The 26,240-nt window shown below is 41.5% G+C and overlaps 1 protein-coding gene across 3 annotated transcripts in view; it reads right to left on the bottom strand.

Moving 5' to 3' along the window:
* Window positions 1–15,640: 15,640 nt before the first annotated feature.
* Window positions 15,641–26,240, bottom strand: part of BMPR1A (bone morphogenetic protein receptor type 1A) — a 132,011-nt gene continuing 121,411 nt past the window's right edge. For 2 of the 3 annotated variants that reach the window (XM_040320526.1, XM_040320527.1), the window contains 6 exons: window positions 24,480–24,618; window positions 24,206–24,398; window positions 21,593–21,890; window positions 20,561–20,736; window positions 19,249–19,379; window positions 16,842–17,439 (listed from right to left, as the gene is read on the bottom strand). In XM_040320526.1, the coding sequence (XP_040176460.1) occupies window positions 17,314–17,439; window positions 19,249–19,379; window positions 20,561–20,736; window positions 21,593–21,890; window positions 24,206–24,398; window positions 24,480–24,618 (1,063 nt within the window). In that variant the 3' untranslated portion in view covers window positions 16,842–17,313. Of the gene's footprint in view, window positions 17,440–19,248; window positions 19,380–20,560; window positions 20,737–21,592; window positions 21,891–24,205; window positions 24,399–24,479; window positions 24,619–26,240 lie in introns of all 3 variants that reach the window. The other variant, XM_040320525.1, reaches the window with a different exon arrangement.

Below are 26,240 nucleotides of genomic sequence, written 5' to 3'. Positions count from 1 at the left end.
GGAGGCGCCCAACCCTTTATGGCGTAAGCCTGATCAGGATCTATCAGGTCCACCTTGAAATGGTGGCCGATGAGACCGTTGGGCCCTTCTTGGGACCAGCCACCGAAACAAACAGTGAGTCTGAACTCTGGAACGGAGCCGTAACAGACAAGTATCTTTTCGGAGCTCGGACAGCATCCGAGGAATGCCATGTCGTCTCCTTAGGATTCGACGGATGAGGACACAAGTATGGCAGTACAATGTCTTCCTTGAGATGGAAGGTCAAAACCTTAGGAAGAAAAAAGGTAGCGGATGCAGCACCACCCATCCTTGTGGAAGATCAATAGGGAGCCATTCATGACAAGGCTGCCAGCTCAGAACCCATCTTAACTGACCTAACAGCCATCAAAAGGACCACTTTCTGAGAAAGTGTCAACAAGGGAACTTCCCTAATGTTCTCAAACGGTGGTTCTGAGGCACCTAGAGGTCATAGCATTAAAGCCATTGAGTGTAAAGCAGGATGACCTATGGGACCTTGCGACAGCAGATCCTCTCGTAGCGGTAGATGCCAAGGTGCGTCTGCTATTCAAATCCCCAAGGAGGTAGTGGAGGACGGACCGGGGGGGGGGGTACCACATGCCGAACCCCCTGTACAAATGTTCTCACTAGAGAGTGAGACGCCAGGGGTCGCTGAAATGAAAAAGCCAGGGCAGATATCTGCCCCTTAATCATGCTTAAGCAAGCTTTTTGGTCCACCCCACGCTGTAAGAACAGCAGGACTCTATATAAGTCTGAGGATTCCACTTAATTTCCTCGCAAAGGGCCAAGTAAGCTCTCCAAGTGCGATAAATCCTTCTAGAAGATAACTTCCTAGCCTTCCTCATGGTAGGAATCACAGAATCCGACAGGCCCCGGTCTCTTAGTACCTGGCTTTCAATATCCATGCCGCTAAGCCAGCGACTGTAAAGCAGGATGCAGTATGGGGCCTTGTGACAGCAGGTCCTCTCTCAGCGGTAGATTCCAAGGGACGTCTGCTACTAGCCGCAATAGATCGGCGTACCAAGGACGCAGAGGCCAATCCGGAGCAATTAGGATCATAGAAATCCCCTCTGCCTCCACTCTGCGAAGCAGAAGAGGCAGGAGCTTTAGAGGAGGGAAAGCATAGATTAGCCAGTACTAACTCCACGGCGCCACTAACGCATTTGTCGCGTCTGCCCATGGGTCTCTTGACCTGGCCACAAACTTCAATACCTTCCGATTGAGTCGAGACGCCCTAGGGGATCTACGTCTGGCGTGCCCCATCTTGGGCAAAGGAGCAGAAACACCTCTGGGTGCAGAGACCATTCTCCTTGGTCTAGCATTTGGCGACACAGGTAGTCAGCCTGCCAGTTTTCCACACCGGGAATGTATATGGCCGACAGTGCCGGTATGCTCCTTTCTGCCCACCTTAGGATGTGAGCGACTTCTGACGCTGCAGCCGAGCTACTTGTTCCTCCTTGATGGTTGACATATGCCACCGCCGTGGCGTTGTCCGACTGAATCTTGACTGGACGCCCTCGTAGCCTCAGACCATGTGGAGAGGCACAGCCTGATCGCCCGAAGTTCCAGGACCTTGATTGGCAAATGGGAATCCTCTGGAGACCAGCGACCCTGGGTCGACTGAACCCCCCCCCAGACTTCCCCACCGGTAAGGCTGGCGTCCGTCGTGATGACTATCCAGTGAAAGGAACGAACGACTTCCGGACAGAAGTGCCGGTGAGGTCAGCCACCAACAAGGGAGGCCCTGACCAAATGGCTCACCCCGATTAGATAATCCAGGGATGATGGGCGCTTGTCCCATCTGGACAGAATTTCCTTCTGTAGCACTCGCGTAAGAGATTGCGCCTATGTTACCGCCTCAAAAGGAGGCCACCATGAGGCCCGGGACGCGCATGCAAAAGCGGAGTGGCAACCCTTCTGGGATGTCAACTACCGCACCGCAGCCCGAAGGGTCTGCAACTTTCCCACAGGGAAGGAAACCTTTGCCTCTGAGGAGTCCAGAATCAATCCCAGATATACTAGGCGTTGACCTCTGAATGTTCAGTAGCCACCCAAGTGTCTGAGGGTCTGATGTCATAGACACTCACCTCTAATTCTGAGGCTGAAGCGGCCCTCAGAAACAGGTCGTCCAAGTAGCCCACGACAGCGATGCCACGTTGTCTTAGTAGGGCGAGAATTGGGGCAAGCACCTTGGTGCCGATGCCAGGCCAAAGGGGAGAGCCACAAATTAATAGTGGTCTTCCCTGACCGCAAAGCGCAAAAGTCTCTGATGCTTTGTGCATATGGGGACATGCAAATAGGCATCCCTGATGTCCAAGGATGCCAGACAGTCCCCCGGCTGGAGGGCAGTGACGACAGAGCGAACCGATTCCATCCGGAATCTTGTACCTTCATGAAGCATATAAGGGCCAGAATTAGGCGAACGCCCTCTTTCTTTGGTACTATGAACAGATTGGAATAAAATCCCTGAAACCGATCCTGTACTGGGACAGGAATAACCACCCCGGGATTCAGCAGGTCTTGAACTGCCCCAAATAGGGCTTCCTGACGAGTCGGTTGTAGCTAGCGGTTGGAGGGAAAAAAAATCTGTTTGGTGGGCAAGATAGAAGTTCTATCTTGTACCCTGAAGACACTACTTTGCAAACCCACCGGTCGGGACACGAGATGTCCACCGGGTCATAAAAACGTCCCCCCACCTGAGAGATGGGTGGGGGCAAACTTTCATGCGGACGTAGTATTCTCACTTTCATGCGGACGTAGTATTGTCTGCAGGTTTGTTGAGTTTGCAAACCAGGGACGTCTCAGTCCCTGAGCAGGCGCTTTATCGGCCTGTGGTCTTTTACCCGCTGTACTGGGGTAACGAAAAAAACGCTTGTGCGCGGTAAAGAAGGGCCCTTGCCTATGGCGTGGCTCCTTCCCCTTTTTGGACTGTGGGAGCAGTGTGCTCTACCTCCTGTAGCATCTATAATTATGTCATCCAGGGGAGTTCCAAAAAGTCTGTCGCCCTTAAAGGGCAAGTCCATCAGGGCTTTCTTGGAAGATTGGTTGGCGGACCAAATCTTAACCAAAGTAGACAGCGTAACGCCGCCGCCTGACCTGAAGCTCTGGCCAGCAGAGGAATAGTGACCAAGGCTGATTCACAAATGAATTTTAGGCCTTGAACGAGGTAGCCCTAGCTGACCTACTAGTACGAGGAAGCCTGATGCTTGTAACCCATTGAGCAGCATCTTTGCCACTTCTGTGCATGTCAGAGACACCAGGGCCCCAACTATGGTTGGGCATACCGTCAACACACTACCGTGTACAGGTTGCGGGTAATCGCCTCAGCCTTCTCGTCCGTAGAGTCTTTGATGGCGGGAGCCCCCTCCACTTGTATGGTGGAGCTTGTTTAATCTGGACACAGGAGGGTCCACTATCAGGGGCGAGGTCCATCTTTTCAAGAAACTCTCTTAAAGAGGGTTTCTGGTCCGCATCTTCAGATACCTCAGGGCCAGGTCATGAGTGCTAGCTGGACCCGGCAACGCATCTCAGTTGTCCCCAGCAGATGACGGAGGGAGGAGGCGTTTTCTAGCCCCTATTCACCCACGCGCTGCTTCCATCTAGGATTGCCGCCTAGCATCCACCGATAAATCGGGTGCAGGGGCATCAATTGCCAGCTCCGGTGTCTCGGGGGGAAAAATTGTCTGCTTCTGATGCCATGCTGTCCACACACCTGACACAGGGACCCCAAACAAGTAACCCACCACTCCTGACTGCAGCAGAGACGAGGGGTCCCCCCCCCAGAGGACTCACCCCCCAGAGGACTCACCACCCAGGAACCGTAACAGATGGTTTAGCTAGCAGAGCTGCTGCCTGCAGAATGTGTCGATCTGTGCTCTCCAAAGCTGGGATCGAAGGTCTGATCCATGGTACAATGGCCGCTGATCTGACACTAGAGACCAACAGGGCAGAAAACCACGGTGCAGCAGAGTAATGCAGCAGTCAGTACACCTCAGCAGAAATCGCCAAAAAAGCAGCTTACAAGAAGATGGCCGCCAGTGAGAAGGAATACAGCATGGACACCAACCTGGGCGTCGAAAGCATGGAGCAAGACACACAGGAAAGCAGAATTTCTTATGTGGCTTTATACATTGTGCAAGTAAAGAAATATAGCATGGACACACCAAATATGGCCGCCTAAAGCATGGAGCAAGACACAGAAAAACAGAATCTCATATGCGGCTTTATACATCGTGCAAGTAAAGAAATACAGCATTAATACACCAAACATGGCCGCCGACATGCAGCTTATACACTGATTTAGTGACTTATGGTTCCCCAAGTGAAGCTCCCCAGAGGAACCCCGGCCCAGCAGCTAGCTCAGAGAGCATAGTAGGAAGAAGGGGGATAAGGCCCTTTACTCACCTCTCCAAGGATGCCCAGCTCTGTCTTCTTGCTAAAGCAAGGTAGTAGCTACTTACCCTTCCTGTGGGTTTATGCTGGAAGCATCCTGGACAGTGCATCTTCCTCATTGGTAACGGAGATGACTGTTGGCCAGGCTACTGTGACTCGGCCCTGTAGATCGGTCTTTATGGAAGCCCTGGAGCGTATAAGCTCAAGGGCCACCCATAGAGCGACTGGCATGTCTTGGACGACCCAGCGCGCAGCTATGGTCGGCACACGCTCGATGGCCGAAACTGGGAAGAATACAAGGATCTGGGATCCAGCCTGTCCCCCAGTCGGCAGTTGATCGAAGCCCATCTAGCGCATGGTAACGGAGGTGGCTGTTGGCCAGGCTACTACGACTCGGCCCTGTAGACCAGTCCGATGCAAGCCCTGGAGCGTATAGCTCACTGGCCACCCGTAGGGCGACGGGCATGTCGTGGACAACCCAGCACGCAGCTATGGTCGGGCACACGCTCGATGGTCGAAACTGGGAAGAATACAAGGATCTGGGATCCAGCCTGTCGCCCAGTCGATTGAAGATTGCAGGAAAAATAAATAAATAAAAAATCCAAAAAATGAATCCAAACTAAAAGCCTCCAAGCCATGGGCCTGACGAGAGTCATGTCTTCTCCTTAGACTAGGCAGAAAAAACTGGATTGCTTAGTTCAGGCTGAAGGGATATAGTCAGTGGGACCGCACCCTGGGCAGAGCAGTTCTGCTTTGAAGTTAACACTTCTGCCTAGTCACTCCTAAAGATAGATAGGCTATTCCCACTATGTCAAGATTAAGACTGTGTCCATCCATGAACGAAAGAGAAATTAACTCGCTAATCCATTTTCACAAGGTACTGAAGACTCACTTACTCTCCAATGTATATGGATAAGGGGCGTGCGCTATCTACTATTAACCATCTGATCAGCCCATCCTGACTTGTTGCTACTTATTTAAAATGTGGACTGTTCTTTTCCTTCAACTTTTCATACATTTTTTCCTTTGTTTAGATGATTCTTCCGTTTTCAGTTTTTTTTTTTAATCTATTCTGTACGGGATATCTGTTATGCCTATTTTTAATGTCAGTATATGTATTTGGTCTGTCTAGCACTTAGGCGCAGTTCCTGAACTGTATTTGACTCACGTGACCTTGGTAAGGAGAAATGAACCACTGCAAGTGTCTGTTCAGAGCCTGCTCTGTGTCCCACAGCTGCCTTCTGGAATCACCACATGCTTGGCCTACACAGCTTAAATAAGCTGGGTGTGCACCGGAAAGTTTTGTGCGTGCGCACGCACACACGTGGTCCCTGAAAAGGGGCGTGACTATTTGCGTACAATGCAAATGTTCGTGCGCTTAGATAAGGGTGCTGCACATGTGCGGCTAAGCCGTGCGTGCCATGGCCGCCATACTGCCAAGTCAAGCGGCCCTTTTGCAAATGCACATGTACAATTAACAATCATGCGCCATCATACAGGTAAAAAAACCGACACGCCATAAAAAAAAGTACTTTGCAAACACCCACAGCTAGCCCAAAGCTCCCCCGTATTGTCACCGCACACAGGTGTCCAGCCTTTAACTAGCTTTCACTGATTGTTACAATCACTGGGACACCCAACAATAATAAAATAAAGGTTTCACTTACCCATCCGGGTGCAGGGCCACTTAGAAACGAAGGGCCCAATCTTCACCCTTCACGGCGGGTTCCTGTCACTTTGACCTTCAAGGACTGGGTACCCTTTCATATTTAGGGTCCACTCCCTTGGAGCTGTACAGCACCTTGCAGGAAATGCCTTCGAGCTGTAGCGTCCAGGATTTCCACTCCGCAGGGTCCATCGCCCGGAGACCACACTACAGGTAAAACCTCATAGGATCCGAGTCTTCTTTGCGAGGCTCGGGTACCATTTATCCAAGCATAAAAGCCTGTGTCAAATGGATCCGATCGGTCAATCCCTTGATTAATCTTGGAACAAATTGCGGGAATAGAGACCTGGAGCTCAGAAAGCGCAAACAAACCGTGCCATCCACCTTGTAGACACTGGTAAAAAAAAAAAAAAAAAACTGATTCGCTTCCTGTATGGGAGGTGTTGTATAGGGGGATCGCCTTCGGTGCTGCTTTTAAAATGCCTTCAGCACCAAGCCTTCTGGCCCTGACCTTGTGCTACATGGCACATGCTATCTGTAGCTTTATAAATGCCCAGAATTTCTCTCAATCTGTATTTAATTATAAATGCCTCCCTGATCTGATAGATCATATCATAACCTACAAAGGAATGCAACCATGTAAAAAAATAAAAATAAAAACAAGCACTGAGAATCAGCTACTGATCAAACATTTACAGTGCACATCAGCTGGGCTCTGGAGAGGGAAAGTAATTCAATCACAGGTACAGTGTGCAATAAAATCTGTTATTCTTTGAAGGAAGCCTGTCATGGGAAAGAATATGTAGGCTACCATTGCCAACGTTAGCTGCTTGTTCTCTTTGATACATTGTGTAACTGTCCCAGAACATATACAGCGATAAATATGACTTTTCTCCACCTTTCATTTGCAGATGTTTGTTCAATGTCTGCAACGCTGAAATTTTAGTTGTCTGGGTGCATTTTGCTCTAAACCACTGGCTCCGTTTTAACTCTGCCATCTCTTTGGAGCAAACCTGTTCTGGTGTTTTGAACTGCTTGTTTTTATAGTTTAATAAATGCGTCTTTTGGTACTACACCATAAGAGCCATTATCTCTCTTTTACATGAGGAATACATAGTGTACTTACAAGTGCTTTAAAACTCCTGGACATCGAGTCCCTAGAGCCAGTAGTTCCTGTGAGTAGAAGGATCAAATCACCCAAAGCCATCAGGATCAGAGCTTATATGCAAATTACCCCTGCAGGGATTATAGGAGTTGGTGAGTGGGGATCCTTGAGGGTGAGCACAAAAGTCACCTGCCTAATATCTGCCACAACGAGCACTATACACTTTGGAACTTTTTGAAGACTATCCTGTATAATCCATCTATATGTAATCTGCCTGGATGTGGACATTGTGTGGAGTTAATATGCATGGACAGTGTTTTCAATTTTAATTTGAACTTATTTTTTGTGTGTTTTTGTTCACTGGTGTGACAGATCAATTTTATTTGGTTCATCAGTATTTATGTGGTTTGACTATTGGCGTTACACATTTCATTTCACATTTCTTTATGATTTTCACCGATTTTTTTACTAATATGAGTTGGCACTGGGAGGAGAGCTGACCTCTCACTTTCAAAACTACAATTTATGCACTTTATAATCAGTAGACATACTTAGTATCATCTGCACAGGAGTTGACCTCCCATACACCATTGAGCACTGGTTGCTTTATTGACTATCAATGATGCAATATGATACAAACCTTTAAAACAAGTCTCTCCAAGTGTCTGAGAGAAGGCAGGGCTGCCAAGTGTTGCCCATAGTGACCAGATTATCCCTGTGACTCAATGTAAATGTTAAAAGACATTATTAAAAACATACCAGACACACAATTACTAAAATAAGCTTATTTACTTAGAAATGATACATTGGACATAATCTGTGTACAGAACAAAGCAATTTATGGTAAACTTAATATAAGGCACCTTTGAAACCAGATGCTGTACAAAATACATTTAGTGTTACACTTTGAAAAGTTATTCTACATTTATGGCATATATATATATATATACCGTATATATATATTTATCATAATAGTATAGCCACTGTTTTATGTTATTCTCTTAACTATTTACACTTGCTATATTACCTACGATTTTATCTTACTGTATACATGATACACAGTTCAGGTCAGACATTGGTATATTAGGACATAACACAGTTACAGGTGAATGAATGTTCCCTTTGATCCCTGTAGGTTAGGACATAAGGAACCAAAACAAAAAAACTTGCTCAAGAGGCGTGTACAAACGGGTCATTGGTAGACATTTTAGAGGTTTTAAAAGTTCATGGTTAACAGCTTACATTAAAGCTGAACTCCAGAGGTATAATCTTTATTGCATACTTACATTGGACCAGCATGGGCCAATGTAAACGCATATCTTATACCTTTGGGGATGCTGGGGAAGCCGTCAATCACCATCCCTCCTCTCCACCTTGTCCAAAGAAGGCCTTGTATCCACTGGACCTCAGTGGTCCATCAGTTCTGAGATATACATACTTGTATCGGTCCAAACTGGTCCAACGTAAATATGCAATAAAGACCATACATGGAGTTCAGTTTTAATTTTATAGCAATACACAGGACATGCAAAAATAAAAATTCCTTTTAATACAAACAAAAAGATACCATAGATTGTAAAAAAAAGAGATTTGTCATTCATCAACCAAAAAACACTTATGATTGCAGTCCTATGTGGGTTTGGTTTTCTCTGGATGCAACATTGCATTAAACATTTATTCTATTGTAGAAACTGTGAAATCACACTTTAAGGCAAGTCAACAGATGTAAGCTTTCGACCACAACTGTGTTAGGACGGAAGAGAATAGGTGTCTTCAGAGAATATAGGTTTTCAGGTCAGCAAAATGTAAACAATGGAAAAAATGTATTGGCAAAAATATTTAATATAGCACTGCACAGTAAGCAGCTCAGGAAAATATAAGAGGAGTTTAAGGCTAAAACATTTAAAGAAAATTATGGTCATCTGGCAAAAACTGCTCATTACACAACAGAGTGACAGAAGAGAAGCAGATACTGAAAATTGTTTTAGTACAGGAATTGAAATACTGATATTAACACACTGCACTCCATCCAAAACACTCGGCTCAACGATCAACTGCAACCAACATGTTTTTTCAACTTTGGACAGGAAGCGAGGGGAAATTACCAAGCATCGGACAGACAATTGTACATATTACACATTTTATTTTTTTAATTTAAGCTTATAGTTGGGCTTTAAAAATAAAACAAAACTGCAACGTGCAAAAGGCCAAAAATGTTGCTCAATGTGAAAAATGTAGAAATCAATGTTGGCAGTTTGTCTACAATTTCTCCTTTCTTTGCAATATTAACCACTTAAGACCCGGACCAATATGCAGGACCCTTTTTGCGATTCGGCACTGCGTCGCTTTAACTGACAATTGCGCGGTCGTGCGACGTGGCTCCCAAACAAAATTGGCATCCTTTTTTTCCCACAAATAGAGCTTTCTTTTGGTGGTATTTGATCACCTCTGCGGTTTTTATTTTTTGCGCTATAAACAAAAATAGAGCTACAATTTTGAAAAAAAAAAATACAATATTTTTTAACTTTTGCTATAATATCCCCCAAAAATATATATAAAAAAAATCTTTTTTTTCCCTAATGCCGGCGATCTATAAAAATGCATTGTTTACTGTGAAAATGACAATTGCAGTTTGGGAGTTAACCACTAGGGGGTGCTGAAGGGGTTAAGTGTGACCTCATATGTGTTTCTAACTGTAGGGGGGCGGGGCTGGATGTGTGATGTCATTGATCGCCTTTCCCTATATCAGGTAACAGACGATCAATGACGGCGCCACAGTGTTTACACACACCTCTCTCCATTCTTCAGCTCCAGGGACCGATCGCGGGACTCCCGCGGAGCTTCGGACCCCACGGCTGGGCATTTAACAATCACGTACAGATACGCGATTGTGCCCAGCCGTGCCATTCTGCCGATGTATATCGGCATTAGGCGGTCCTTAAGTAGTTAAAGCAAATCAGCCATCATAACCTTGTAAAGCCTGGCACACGCTGAAAATGTTATTTTTTTTCAACCCAGCAGGCTGAAGGGAAAGAAATTGACAGCTCAGGTTGGAGCCACTGTACTAACTATCCAATATTAGTACAGCAATCTCCCCTGGTGTACAATTGTGCTCTAACAGGGGACACCCCCCCCCCCCCAAAAAAAAACACTGAGTAGCGTTCTCAGTCATTGGCTGAGAGAGCTGATCGGGAGCCGGTCAGCAGACCTTTTTGCGGTCATGCACCATCGACAGAAGCCTTCAGTTGAACTGGCTGCATTAAAAACGGGCTGAATGTCAGTCTGTTTCTTTTGAACCATGCCGCCAGTTCTGAAACCTATATATTGTTTTTTACCTTTGTTGGCTAGAAACACCCTGCCTGATGTGTGCCCCTCTAAAAAAAAACTTTGGGATTAAGCCATGTCGGTCTCTCATTCTCTACTCCAATGAAAGAGTACCTCAATTTAGGCACATTTATTGTAGAAGAGAAATTGAGCAGGCAGGAATTTGTCATAGAATTAAAGGACTAAAGCCTCGAACACACAATGAGAATATCGGACGTATGATTGTCTGTTTTGTTTTTTGCGTGTTAATCTCATATTGAAAACTAATAGGTTACGAGATTTACAAAACTTCTCGTAAAACAGAATACAACTGCCCATAGTGATGCAATGTATTGTATAGCAGTGTATTCTTTCACTTCCAATTATGCACAGTCTTGGTCACTCAATTTTTTTACAGATGAATAGTTCTGTTATCGTGAAAAAAAAAATTCTGTGCTCGTCTCTTTACAGAATTTTGCATAAACTGTCGTGATCGGCTTTCAGATGCAGTGTACTAAATGATTAGATTATCAGACGATCGCTTCAAATGTGCTGATTTTTGTTCTATTTTCTCATTGCGTGTACTAGGCATAAGGCCCTTTCAAAGCATAAGTTGACCTTTTGGAACATGCAAGCATGTTCCCAATGCTGCAGTCGCTGCCAGATTCCCACACTCCCTTTGACAGTAGTATGGGGAGAAGTTCCCTGTAGTAGCTGTCACTTTTTTAAATCAACGTGGCTGTGCGGGGGCCCACACGGCCATGTCATTCATTCACACAGAGCTCGGTGTGCGAATTAACTACAAGCATCGAGATCCTTAGCAGCTGTCGGTTTGTAGGTCACAATGAATTACCATAGCGCTGTGGAGCGCCTTGGTAGTTCATTAATACTTTGTGTCAGTGTATCTGCTTGCCCATACATGATGTACAGGCACACAGATGTACAGAAAGTGAAAAAGCCTCTTACCAAAACCAGTTGCGCAGGTGTCCAGAGAAGGGTGTTCTGGGCAGATTTTTTCACTGAAAAAAATAAAACGATAGCTTCACTTCAAGCCCACGTATCCTGTTTTTGCATTAGATTTCCAAAGCTTTCAAAAAGACTCAAAACATTGAATTATAAGTCATGAGAACATGCTGATGGAAGCTGTAATGAAAACTGTTCTTTGCAGACTCCAGATTTACCTCTGAAGTAAATACTAGAGGAACAGTTTTCATAAACCTATTTCCATCCAAAAAAAGGAACCAACATCATACAGCCTACCCAGTATGATTTTTTTTTAAAAAATTGTGTGCTATATATGGATAATATAAAAGCTCAGTCATATTAATCGTCTCACAAATTTATAGGTTTCATCATGCTAACCATCTATATCACTTCCAGAGCAGCTGGATTATAAAGTAATACAGGATAGCAATCTGTGAAACTGCTGCTTTGTGCAGGAATGACAATTTGTCTAAATCTTGTTTAAAAGGGTTGCATGGAAGAGACATAGCTTGCAGGGTTACAACAGCATGTGATCCATGATTTAAGAAATTGTACATAAAACTATTACTTTGAGCAGCCTTCACTACACAAATCGTATTCCTACATAACCCAACCAGGATTTTATTTATTTAACTAATTACGAATTAGACAAAAAAAAAAATTGGATTAGGGTTATTTTTTTTTTTTTTTGCACCATCTGTGCCCATTGGGGAGATTTACCTTCACTTCATGTCCTGTAGACAGAAAAAGAAAGTGAGGAAATACCTGTAAATTAGGAGGCTTCCTTTGGAGTCCCGCAGGGCACCAGAACTGGTGTCCCCAATGGAAAATTTCCCCTCTATTACTTTTCTTGGGACAACCCATATTTTGGGATGTTCTTACTTTTACTTTGGATGATGATGGTAAACGGGACAAAATCGAGAGGGTGAATCTCCCCCAACAGGCACTGGCAGCAATAATAACTGGCAGATGTTCTAATTCTTTTCCATTTTATCCAAAATGTTGCCTTTAGTTATACTTTAAATCCCGTTTACATGGAAATGTTTAGCTAGAGCTGTGGACCTTTTACCCAGCATGCACCTGTTTTACAGTATATAGTGACTGCACAGAAATTATAGTATACAGATCCTCGCATGATATTGCCAAGCAGTCAGGTGTCTATACCCACTGGTGGCTCTACAAACATGCTTGGTCAAGTTTGGTGGTTGTAGAATTTCGACAGTGGTGCCATCTTCTCTTTTCCACAACAAAGGGGTAGTAAACCTCTAACATCAGTAATCATTCCATTATGATCGGTCAGTCCCCCTCCTCCCCAGCGCACAGTACATTAACATGCATGAGTATTGGAGTAAATAGAGGTCATTCATTAATCAGGACCGGTATAAAGTAGATCTAAACCCTAACCAGTTTACATTTAGTTTGTACTGCATGTCAAACAAATCCAATTTCCCCCCATAAAATATAGCTTTGATTTTCTTTTGGGTTTCTTAATCTTTCCATAGCAGGGATGCTGAACACCTCCAGGCTTTTTCAGTCACTAATCCCTGGTTCACACTGAGCTGCGGGAATGAAGCCATGCAATTTCAGCTGAACTCACACAATTTCACTCCCGCATGTCACGTTTTTTTCCGCGATTTCACAGACATCTGTGAGAGTTTCTGCACAGATGTCAATAGACTTCGCACCCCGAAATCACAAAAAGTAGTACAGAAACGCAAATGCAGCGTCGCACCGATTAGGATGGTGCCATTGCCGGCAAATCGTATGTCAAAACACATCAATGTGAACCAGGGCTCAGCATTTACATGCATGTACTCCTGTATTGCTTTTGCCCAGCTTGCTGACAACAGTCGGTATACCTGCCATTTTACATTGGCAGAGAAACATTAATAGTTGTGCAAAAGCACAACTGGGTAACAGTTGTCACCCCACATAAGTGCCTAAAAAAAAAAAACTTGATTTGAAAAGATCAAAAGCTTTTTCTGAAAAAAACATTATAAAGGGAACCTAAAGTCACAGCATACACTTCATTTTAGAATAGCAATCAGTTATTTCTGATATTCCAATATATGCTTCATAGAAAAAAAAACTCTCTGTGTTTTGATTGCTGTCTATCTGCTGGTTATCTCTTTCAACAGCTTTCTGCATGCTTTGCAGCTTCTTCTCTGCTCATTCCTTTGGTTTATATTTCTAAGGAGTACATAATACCCAATTGGTACCAAGTGATTCCTATGCTGAGTCATCTCAGCACCTCTGTAGTTCAGAAGGCAGGTTTTGTGAAATGTGTGACATCAATATCTACTCACAGGGTGTAGAAAACAGGTGCCAAAGAATAAAAAAAAAGTGTGGTATTTGTCAAAAAGTCATTTTTTTTAAACTTCAAGATCATTCAAATTAATAGTAGTAGGTTGCATAAAATTGAGATTCAATATGAAAACAAATATAGGATTACATTTTTTTTTACCACAGATGCACTTTAACACTTAGATTTTAATGATTGCATTTAATTGAATGCCAGATTGTGCAGCCATAGTCTAGCATATTTAGTTATCGATATAAATCAAACATATGCCTATAATGTATGCCGAACATGAAACTCCAGTTCTCTTGCACAGCTTTATACATTGCAAGGACTGCAAATTTTATTTTAAAACCTTAAACTTATCTAAATCCAAAAACAACATTTAAATGTAATTTCAGGCGGCTTCTTTTTCACCTGCTAAACCAGTTTCATGTCCCTGGGTGGCCAGGCTCACTCCACCACTGTAGGGGGAGGGCCAAGTAGTTTTTAGAAGATAACATTGTTTGCAATTTCAGTTAATCTCACAGGAAGTGACAAGGAGCTTGCATTTCCGGCAAGATCAACAGGCATTTCCTTCAGCAGCTAAAAAATTTCTTAGCCTGATAAAACTAAACAAAGCCACCACATCTAAGGACCAGTAAGATGCAATATATTACATTTTTGTTCTTGGGTTTAGTTAACCATTAAATCTTCTGTTCTGTAGGTTTTGGTGAAGCTTCTTGTGAAGCCGAAGGGCAATACCAGAAAGCAATATAATTTGACCTCCAGCTCTGCAAAAATGTGATGGACAGTGATTTTAGGAAACCCTCATCTATGGTCACCCTGGGGACATTTTTTTTTGGCCCATAAATCAGATCTTACTGCAAAAGCAAACGTTTATCATTTTACATAACATGGTTTCTGTAGCTTGGTTGTAAAAGGTTGTTGTAGAAGTGGTTGTAAAGGCTCAAGGCTTTTTACCATCATGCTTTCTAAAAAAAAAAAAACATCTCTATGCAGCAGCCCCAAAGACCCCCCCCCCCCCCAACCACCAACAAGCTTTACAATCCCTTTAAGGGCTCATTCACATGGGAGTCTAAAATGCAGAATTTAGATGAGAACAGTGAACAGTTTTGTAAATATCTAAAACGCAGCACACACAGCTGTGTCTACAACTTAAAATGTGCCTTGCACTTAAATGCATAAAAAAAAAAAGTGGGACACCGCTGCTTCCAGGGCTGCGCAGATCTGCAGATTTTGTGTGTGGTTACACAGGATCATCCGCTAGCTCTGCCTGGAAGAGCCTGCAGAGAATATTTATATACATGAATGAAGCCTTATGAATATATGTTTCCCAAAACTGGAGTTTCCCCTAAGACGTTTGTGTACAGAACCCTTTCTGGCTGGCACATTTTAGAATTTCACCATTTACCATCTTGAGAGCCTGATAAAAACAGTGTACCTGCCTCTCAGATTGCCCAATTCATTTATGAAAAAGCATCACAATTCTAGGAATTACAAGTGTTCAATGTTTGTTTCCGGACTTCATATTACCGTACTTTGACAATTAGGGCTATATTTAGGACGCAGTAAATATGACTTTCATCATACATTCACTGGTGAATCAATCACTCATTTAAAAAACACATGCACCTGAATGGTTTACATGCTGTGAATGTTTGCTGAATATCAGATTTTATCAAATATGCTATATTTCATTGCCATCTTAACTCGCAGGTGAAAAACTAGTTTGGCAGATAAAATCACTTTGCAATGGTGAAATATATACACACACACATATATATATATATATATATATATATATATATATATATATATATATATATATATATATATATATATAATGTATAAGAAGTAAAAAAACAAACAGTTTGGCTTAAAAAAAAGTAGTGTTATTGGCACAAAATCAAATAATTTCAGTTTGTAAAATACTTCAGCTTAAACTGTTTAGTTGCGAAAAAAAGAAATGTCATGGCTAGACCCTCTGCTTTTATTGAGGTCTGTTATTATCACTGAGGAGATTTATTCTCAGTTCTTGTCTCAGTGATGGTGGTCACTAAGACAAGACATCTCTCCAGTGGGGAATCCGAAAGCAATAAAAACAAAGAAAAAAATAACGTAAGGTTAGAATCTCTGTTCGCTTTTTAATGTGGGTGGTGTCTGCATTAGGGAGACTCGCACTTCTTGTTTCAGTCATCACCAGGACAGGAAGTGAAGCAAAATCTTCCCAGCAGGATGAGTATATATGCCAGCACACCATGCATCAACAAGTAGCATCCAAACAGATTTTTTTTTATTGAAGCATGATCAACAACATATACCAGGTAAGTGCAGATATGTGATGTGATCGAGCTTCAATAAAAAATAATAATAATCTGTTTGGACCCTACATGGTGTGCTGGCAAATATCTTCATTGTGACTTTCCATACCAGTTTCCAGCTAGTGGTTGCTGCAGCACCCACATCCTTTAAACCTTTTCCAACAATGTGTGCAATGGTAATATGGAGTACTACACTTTCCCGGCAGGGACACAGAAAGCAATAAAAGGCACAAAGAGGCTCAAAAGGACACCTCACAATTGAATTACCATTTAAAAAAATCCTTTAGTGCCCATTCTGATCTGTGAGTTGCAGTAGCACACGGTTGTGAATTATACTTTCGTTCTGGTGCACCATTTAAAAGTAAAAATGGAGCAGGTATGTACTTTCTTGCATTGAGGTGCTCTGCCAGCATATTCAAAGCGAATGGGATTTCATAATGCAGCATGCCTCAATGCATGAAAACGTGCGTCAGTGCAACCCATAGTATGAATGAGCACGTAATGTTACATGTTACAGAATAGACTGTTTATATTCTGACAATAGCAGCAGAAAACTGACAATTTTTTAAACACTTCAGGTATTTCAAGGCTTTAAACTTTCCACCCCAGCTCATACAAGCAGTCCATTGTACATTAGGAATTGAACATTAGGCTGGTACTGAAGGAATAAAAATAACCGTCCATATTGTAGAAAATTCCCAGAAAATATCCCTGCGGTTTAGTTCTCTTTGATGAAGAACACTTGCTCTTGACTTGACATTTTAATGGGTACATAAAGGTTTTAAAAAATGTGATAGCTTAAAACATGGCAAAAAATGATATCCGGCACAGAAGGATTCTTGGTTTCCATATAAACATTATAAAGGCAATGCAATAACATGTTTCTTTTGAAGAACAAAAAAAAAGAAAAAAAAAAAAAAAAGATAAGTATGGATTTTATATGGATGCTGCTTTCACAGAAAGCAAAATAATCTGAACATGCAATTCATTACCCATTATACTGCGATAAAAGTCTTGATAAAATATAAAAAGAAAAAATATTTCTGTTCTGATGTACACTGAAGCTCCCAATGAAGAGAAGATGCGCTCTGCACCATTTACACAGTACTGAATTGAGTCATTATTTAGCAGCCTGCAGAGTGTCACAGGGAAAGTTACCACCCCTGCACACACCCTGCTCCCTCTATTCAGAGTCTTAATGCTGGAGCCAACATTCGCATTGTCAAATCTTTACATCTTGAGCCTCTACCATCTTCGCAAGTGTCTTTTTGATTCGTAGAGCTGTTAGACGGGAAGCAGGATTTGTGGCCCAACACTCGGCCATTAATTTCAAGATTGCCCTCAAGCACTGTAGATGGAAATAAGAAATCTGTTAAATTATACCAAAAAATAAAAATAATCCACTGTATAGGTCACCCTTTATGATGCAGAAAAAAACAAGCCGCTATGAAAAGAATACATGCAAATGTTTCGACAGTTGTCACCAGTGATGTAATTTAGTTACCCAATCAAATGTAAGCAAAATGTCTATTTTAGCAGCAGCTCCAATCCTATTATGTCTTAATTATACATTATATTCCGATCAGGGAGCATAAAGATGCACATTTTCAAATACAAATAGAAATTACAGTCAGTCCACAGATGAAAGATATTAAAGATGAACCTCAAGTACATGAGACTGCCCCATTCACACAACTGCAAGGATTTACACTGGATCTTGCTGAAGTTGTCCATATGTTGTATGCATGTGCCAACTTTTACATGCACACATAGACCCTACTGGGCCTCCACCACTGTTCTGCACCAATATGCAAATATCGTAGCTAGCCATGACACAGATTATACACCAATAAAGGTTTTCATCTACGCCTAAATAAATCTATCGTGCAGCAATAGAGTATGCACAGAATGATTCTGAATGACTACATGAATGACTCATTCAAGGGGAGATGTAAACAATAATATATTGTGTAATCGGTGGTGGAGGTGCCGCTGGCTATTCATTGTTAACATTTAAGTCATGAGCACTGGTGGTGGCTAGCCAGTGCTCAGTGCTGTTTATTTCTCCAATATCTAAGCACACACAAATGTATATGTAAATGTGCTCAAGGACCTGCACCACAAGTGTTCAAGAAAGACAAAATTATACAATAATAAAAATGTACACTGTGTAAATCAATCAAATAAAAAGAAATGCAACTACCCCGCAACAAATATGTAACCTTCAAATAAATGGCAAAGGGAAAAATATAAAAAAATCTCACTATCACCGCTGCTCACCCAACAATGAAACAATGTCATAAGTCACATCAATGTCTGAATTACAAGTTCAGACCATAGATATGAAGTAGCACTGTGATCTCAATAGTCTAATACAACACTCCTATAAAATATGATGTGTATTAATTATTCAACCTAGTGTCCATGTCCAATGGACGCGATGTACGATTAACGCACAATATATTTAATATTTTAAAAGTGTTATATGTGAGTATTGCGATCACAGTGCCATCTTAGATCTATGGTCTAAACTCATAATTCAGATATAGATGCGACTTATGAGATTCTGGTTGTCCCCGTTCACATGTATGTATATTTATTTATTAAAATGCTTATTTGGAGCGCAGTCATTACCCGAAGGCCTCGATGCGCTCATAGATCGACATATACACGTACAAAACAAATCTCTCATTACTGCGTGATAAACATAAAACCACATGATAAACATTTAAAGTGCTAAAAAATGCTAATTTCTTACCCTAATTAGGGCCATACACTTGAGAAAATAAAAAAGTTTTTAAAAACTTCCTACATTTTAATAAATCCTTCTCATGTCTTATATATAGAGGTAGAGAATATATGTGTTAGTCCAACCGTTTACATGTGGACAGCAGAAAAAATGGTCCAAATACAGACCTTGGCATGCTAAATAACCTTGACCCACTCTGCCTTCTTTACTGCTGTGTGCTATAGTATATGCTCCACGCAGTGTTTTTACATCCGTGTGAGCCACGAGGGCTAGGATGCTGAGCCAACTGCTCAGAATTCCATGGCTGCGTACAGGTAATTTTTAGTTTATTAATATAACAATTGAAATGCAAGTCCCATGCCTTTTTATTAACCAATATTTATAATAAATGATCACACAACCACCTACCTCATCACTGTTCCACCTATTGGACACTGAGGGACGTAAACACTTTATGCACACAACTTCTCGCATATCTTCAAAGGATGGATCGCTTGGCACCATATCATAATATGGCAACTGATACTCTTCAACAATACCTAATAAAAGTTCCACAAAGAATCATCATTAAAATACATGAATTGCACTGGTTTAAATTATGTTTGCAGTGTTATCAAAAGGATTGTGTGGAAAGTATCTTCAAAATGTACCAACTACTGAAAGTAGATTGATGTAAAGTGCAACTATTAAGCATATAATAAAAGTTGAAAATTGGCCTGGGCAGGAACTGGGTAAAAGTGCCCAGTATTGAAGCAGTTAATCATTTTGTTTTTCAATTTACAGTCTCGTATGTTAATAAAGACATTTTAGTCTAGTACTGTTAACTGCATGCAAAAACTGTCAGTGCTGATTTGTTTTTCAAGGAGCATGCCATGGAGCGGTTATCTTTATCCTAACTTCATTTTCCTAGTGTGTTTATGACCTGGCACTAGTATGCATGCGAGGTGTCGCAGCACTTCACTGGCTACATAGATCTTCCAAGTCAGTGGTTCTCTAAGCACTAAAATAACAAAATGATAGCTGTACATCAAGACCATAAGTAGCAACCACAATATTTATAAGACATTCCTTTAAAGCGGAAGTAAACCCATCCATAAATCCATAACAGTTTCATTTCTGGCACGTGTCGGAAATGTAACACTCCCATTGGTTGTGCTCTCAACCAAACCATCCAATGGCTGGTGTCATAACTGATCACATCATGGCAGTTGCAGATTAAACGGAGGCAAAGATGGCAGCTTCCTTGGCTGAAAACAATAGGGGGGTTTACTTACACTTTAGGTATTTAAAAAAAAAAAAAAAGAAGATATGGGAGGGACTGATTCTAGCTCAAACAATTTCTTCCAAGATGCCTGTATTTACAAATTATGGGCAACACATCAAAAATTATCCAATACATTTTAGTGTGTTACATGTCATGCCAAAAAAAAGTTGGCGATTTGTAAAACCTTCACCTTCTAATGATAATGCTATTTCTCTGGCGTACTGGCTAATGCTTCGGGTTCAATACTTTCTGAAGCACTGATCTGGAAGAGTTTTAGATAAGGATTTCTGCCAAGCATGTGTGTCCCGAATCTGTGTTTCAAAATAATGGACTCAAACAGCCAGGCAACTAGCAGTTTCAGAAGTAGACCAGCAATGGCAACTCATCTACCTTTTCTCATGACAGGTATACCTTAAATGCACTGAAATTAGGTACTATATAATGTGAGTGCCTTACCACCAGTGATGCAGCGGCGGGTCATTTCCCAAATGATTAAGCTAAAGCTATATATGTCCGCCATTATGTATGCTTGGAAGTGGTTCTTATTCAAACTTTCATCCAGAACTTCAGGCGCCATGTAGCGTTTTGTGCCTACACGTGTGTTCAAGGGAATATCCACTTCATGGGTGTCACTGGGAAGGGAAAAAAAATCCAAAAAAAACAATGAGACTTAAAATTTCTTTACCACAACGGAATATATATATATATATATATTTTTTTTGCCCAGACAGTGTAAATGGTAAGGACATGGAATGCAGCAATATTTTCATTGTTCAGCACTGTAACAGTCATCAAATTGAAAGACAACTTCTGCATGGTTGCTTTGAGATACCCAATAAAAACATTAACTTGGGGTGGTGCAAGAATTCAGTACCACATCACTTTCCTTAGGCCCCTGTCACACTTCAGCGGGGTCAGCGGCAAAGCACCGCTAATTTCAGCGGTGCTTTACTGCCAATTTCGCGGCACGGTTTTATCCCCCGCTGGCAGCCGAGAAAGGGTTAAAAACCACTGCAAAGCGCCTCTGCAGAGGCGCTTTGGTGGCGGTATAGCAGGGGTGCCCTATTGATTTCAATGGGCAGGAGCGCCAAAGATGCGGCTAGCAGGACTTTTTGTCTAGGACTAGTGCCTCTAGGCTTTCACACTGGAGAGACAGCAGCGGCTGTTTCATGACGCTTTGCAGTCGCTATTTACACTCCTAACCACATTATGGTTCAAAGTTCATCCCTCTAGACTTCAGCCCAATACACACTAGTAGTCTTTACCAAAAGGAGAATTTTTTTTTTTACTATCTGACATTACAGCGCCTGCTGTTCTATTTTCTGACAAAGGGATGGCCCTCCACCAAACACTCCGGCAGTGCTCTACGGTCAGCACTGATCAGGAGCTATCGGCAGACCTATTGGTCATGCCCCTTAGACGTACCATCGGCCCGTGTGTACTATTCTTTACCCATTACCGTTTGCACTGTAACTTGTTTTAATTTACCTGTTAAATTTGACTGCTAGTCCCAGGTCAGCAATGCAGCATGTCCAGTTTTCCTTGATAAGGATGTTTTTGCTTTTCAGATCTCTGTGGGCGATTGCTGGTTTTCCCTGAGTACCATATATCTCTGTGTGTAGATGACACAAGCCACAGGCAGCAGAGTAAGCCAGCTTGAGGAGAGATCTTGTATCCAGAGTAGCACACTTGAGAAAATCATACAAAGATCCATTCTCGTGATATTCTGTTATCAGATACATTTGTGTCCAGGAGCCTGTCCCTTTAATATCAGCAGCTACGAAACCTGTTAGGACAGAGAACAGTTTACTAATGGCAGACAAGAAAATTGTTAGAACATTCTTTACAGGGGGCACTGCATTGTACCAATATAGTGCCTTGAAATGGTATTCATACTCCTTGAAATGTTCCACATTTTGTCATGTTACAACCAAAAATTGTATGCGATAGACCAACACAAAGTGGCACATAATTGTGAATTGGAAGAAAAATGATTAATGGTTTTCAAAATGTTCTACAAATAAATATGTGAAAAGTGTGGCGTGCAGGGTAACTATAAGGAAGGTGTATATTATATGATGAAAGGTTGCCTGAATATAAGATAGATGCATAAGAAGGAGAACTATTAGAATGCGCTAACCAGAAGATTTATTATTACCAAAGGTACATATATTCAGCCAATAAAAGGTGAAGGCACAACTGGTGGAGGGTACACTGAGACTTTGTTATACGCACAAAGGTGGATCAGTGTAGAGATATTGTATCTATATGAACTGTCTAAAAATCACAAAAACCGGACTGTCACGCTGTTTGCACTACAGATTGAAACCTATACTGACACCAAGTGGTGTATTGAGTATATTGCACTTTAGTGCCATCTTGTGGTTTTTGGCAGTTTCATTTTTTTTTTTCATTTGCAAATCACATTTCTTTTGCTGGATATTTTTTCCTTTTGTGATACTTTTCTTTTAGATTATTTCAACTACTGTTGTACTTTATATTTATGTTTCTGTCAGAAGCGTCATACCACGATCAGAGTTGCGGTGTGTCAGACTGCCACACAGCACCTCCAATCACCGCCCTGCATGTCACCGAGCCGGCTCGCTTATCCTGATCCCGTCATATGACCTCCAATCAGGATAACACAACCACTTTGCTGCCGCCATTCTGCTATTTGAAATCAAACATGTCTAATAACTGAAAACAAACAGTTATTAGATTGCAGCTAACCAATTCTTAGGAAGTGATGGCTGTATTAGTTTCCTTTTTTTAGGCTTTATTCTATTTTTTATCTAGTAATTCAGCCAGCTATTCTGATGTTTTTCAGATGCAAAAGCTCTCCAGCACAATGTATTGGTTTATATGGATGAGGCAAACCACTTAACACTGGTAGGGGTGATTAACCACTGACAGACCGCCCGTTGTCATTAAACGTTGGTATCGGAGTTATGGCAGCAGCTAGCTACCATAAACCCAGTAACCTCTTCAGTGGGCGGTTTGCGTTCATATAAAAGTGGTCTCTGCGTCAGATTCGCCCGCAAGTTCACTTAATCGGCAGGAGAGGCCCCCCCTCTCTCCGGTGCCCTCCGCCGCTTGTGTGCTCTCTCTGGCTTAGTATGGAGCCGAGTAAGGGGAAGATGGCCCCCACGCGTCTCCATACCATTGCAGGGTGGATGCAATGTCAAAATGTCAGTTTCGCCCATAGCTCTTAAAAAGGGACTTTTCTTTTATTGCATTTTAGTGTAGATATGAGATCTGAGGTATTTTTGACTCCAGATCTCATATTTAAGAGGACCTGTCATGCTTTTTTTCTACTACAAGGGATGTTTAACATTGCCATGCCACTTTTTTTTTTTTTTTTTTTTTTTTTTTAAGAACAGTGTAAACATTTAATATAAAAAAGGTAAAATAAGAAAAAAGTGATTTTTTTCCCCAAAAAAAGTGTGCTTGTAAGACCGCTGCGCAAATACGATGTGACAAAAAGTATTGCAACGACCGCCATTTTATTCTCTAGGGTTTTAAGAAAAAAATATATATATTTGTTTGGGGGTTCTAAGTAATTTTCTAGAAAAAAATAAAAAATAAATAAAGAGAGGCTTTTAACTTGAAAACAACAAGTTTGAAAAATAGGCTCTGTCCTTAAGTGGTTAAAATGGTCAGCTTTTCATTATTCATTAAAAACCCAAAGGGGGGAAACACTTTGCTGTAACGGATTATAAAGTGTAAGCTGGCGTTTGGCCTCAATTTGATAGTGTATCTAAATCTGCTAGACTGATAATGCCGCTGTCTGCAGTGCCCCCTGTTCAATATAATACATTTTGGGTTTAATAACACTTTAATGCCAACTTCCTGATGACTGAAACAAAATAAACTCAAAAATAAACGGTCTACTGCATATAAAAGGAATGACAAAATTCCTTAAAGACATTTGGTGGTAAGCATTATCCTGAAGGTTAGAGGACAGCAAGGTCATGTCAATTTGGTGGAAATATAAGCAATGAACTCATCATAGCTAATTCATAACTAAATGTTGTCTGCTTGCTACCGCCCCATTACAAAACGGCATAATATTTTTCCCCAAGGAAACTTAAATACACTTACCAAGAATATTCTCATGCCGCATTAACACAGTTTGGTAAATTTCAGTCTCTCTGAACCAGCTGGCTTCCTCGGCGGTGAAAAATACTTTGACGGCTACCTTTTCACCTCTCCATTTTCCCATCCAAACCTCTCCATATCTTCCTTTTCCAATCTGTCTCACCATCTGGATCTGCTTAGCAATGGTTCTCTGGACCTAAAAGGCAAAATACAAGAAATGTCCTTACGTGTCTCACTAATCGTTATGAAATATAATGTTTATTGTGCACCAACTTACCAAGAGAGGAAGCCCTGACCCACTGCCAGAACTTTGTGAAAGGTCAATGAGAGCTTTCAGTGATTCTCCAGCTGGTATGAAAGCTTCATCCTGCTCCAGATCCCTGTTATAGCGCATTCTCTGAGATGCCAGCTTATTCCTGCATCGCGAAACAAAAAACATCATCAATGACTTTTTTTTATTGAACTCGTGTACTAGAATTCTGAAGTCTAATCAGCAAGTTATATTTTATAATAATATTTTTTTTATTTTTTATAAATCTGTCATGAGATCAATATAATGATTGGCATTTACTGACCACTTTAAAATGCTTGTTGCCTGGCCTTAAGACTTTTCCACTAGCTTTAATACTGTTTGAATCACTGATGTGGAAAAGTATGCAGATCAAACAATTAGAAGAAAAAGGTCAGAAGTCTATCTAAATGCTTGTTTCAGGTCAGTGACCTAAAATTCAGACACAAGAGATTCAAGATATCAACTGACTTTTTTATAAGGAGAGCTAAGCAAAGGCAGCCACTAAGGTTTCTGACCTACTGACATATAATGGGAAGTATAACAATATCTTTCACATACAAGCAAAAAAAAATAAAAAATCTGGATGAGGAAAGCATGATTATTCTATATCACTACAAATAGATTTGTTTTTGCAAGGCGTATTTGCATTCATCTGAGGAAGCACCACATGGCACATTCTCCAGCATTGCATTCCTTTTTTTGCAGACAGATGTTGCCCTTCTAGGAAAGGAACTAGGTTAAAGTACAGCCTTGGCCAAAAGTTTTAAGACTGACCCAAATATTAAGAATCGATGACACCCCCACGCGTCTGCCAAAGTGCAGCACATTTTTCTGCAGGTCGGTATTGTATGCGATTTCATGCACATTCCCCACTCGCAGGAGTGTCAACCTAGCCGAAGGCCTAGTTTACACCAACATTGCTCTCTGAAGAGTGATCTGCATTTGAATCACTCTTCAGAGGGCATATGACATGCAGTGAAGAGTTTGCATCGTCTGTTTTATTACACCCTTAATCCCCACACTAGCGTGTCACAGGGCGGTTGTAAGTTCTAAGGGCTCCATTTGTAAAACAACATTTTGCAGTTATTCGGTCAGCGAAACTGCATGTATATTTTTCCAGTACAAATTAACTGGATGTTGCGAGAATCAGGCAAAAATCAAAGGGTATTTCCTCTTCTGGTTTATTGTTCTTCTGGTTTTGTTTTAGGCCATTTTCTCTTCTGGTCAAATGTTTTTAGGCCATTTTTTAAATGAAACTTTCTATTCTGGCAAGGTGTTCTTAGGCTATTGTTCTAGACTCTTGTAATTGAAATTTTTTATAGGCCACTTTTTTTTACTGAAGTAAAATAATAGTACAAAGTGTGTAAGAAAATGTACATCAGAAAACAGTGCATGTAAAATGGTGATTCTTCAGCCTCCAGTCACACCACTGTAGCATGTTGCACATAAGCATTTTCGCACAGTGCTTAGGGAAGTCTCTAAAGGGCTGCCTCACGTGACAAAACACGGCAAGGAAGCTCAAGTATTTTCTGACATTTGTGCGTTTTTTTTTTAAACAAAACCATACAACTTGCTTGCTGCAACTTGGGTGCCATGACCAATGAATGGCACCAAAAGCACAAACTGCACTTTTTGCACGTTGTGAACACTCGCAAATTTGCACATTTTCATATGCTGTACAAGTGTGAATGCAGGCTTAAAATATAGAGCTTTTAACGTGATGCACATTTCCCCATTTCTTCCTTA

Source organism: Rana temporaria, chromosome 8, assembly GCF_905171775.1.
Source record: "Rana temporaria chromosome 8, aRanTem1.1, whole genome shotgun sequence".
In the NCBI taxonomy this organism is placed as follows: domain Eukaryota; kingdom Metazoa; phylum Chordata; class Amphibia; order Anura; family Ranidae; genus Rana; species Rana temporaria.
This window is presented reverse-complemented; position numbering and strand designations above follow the sequence as displayed.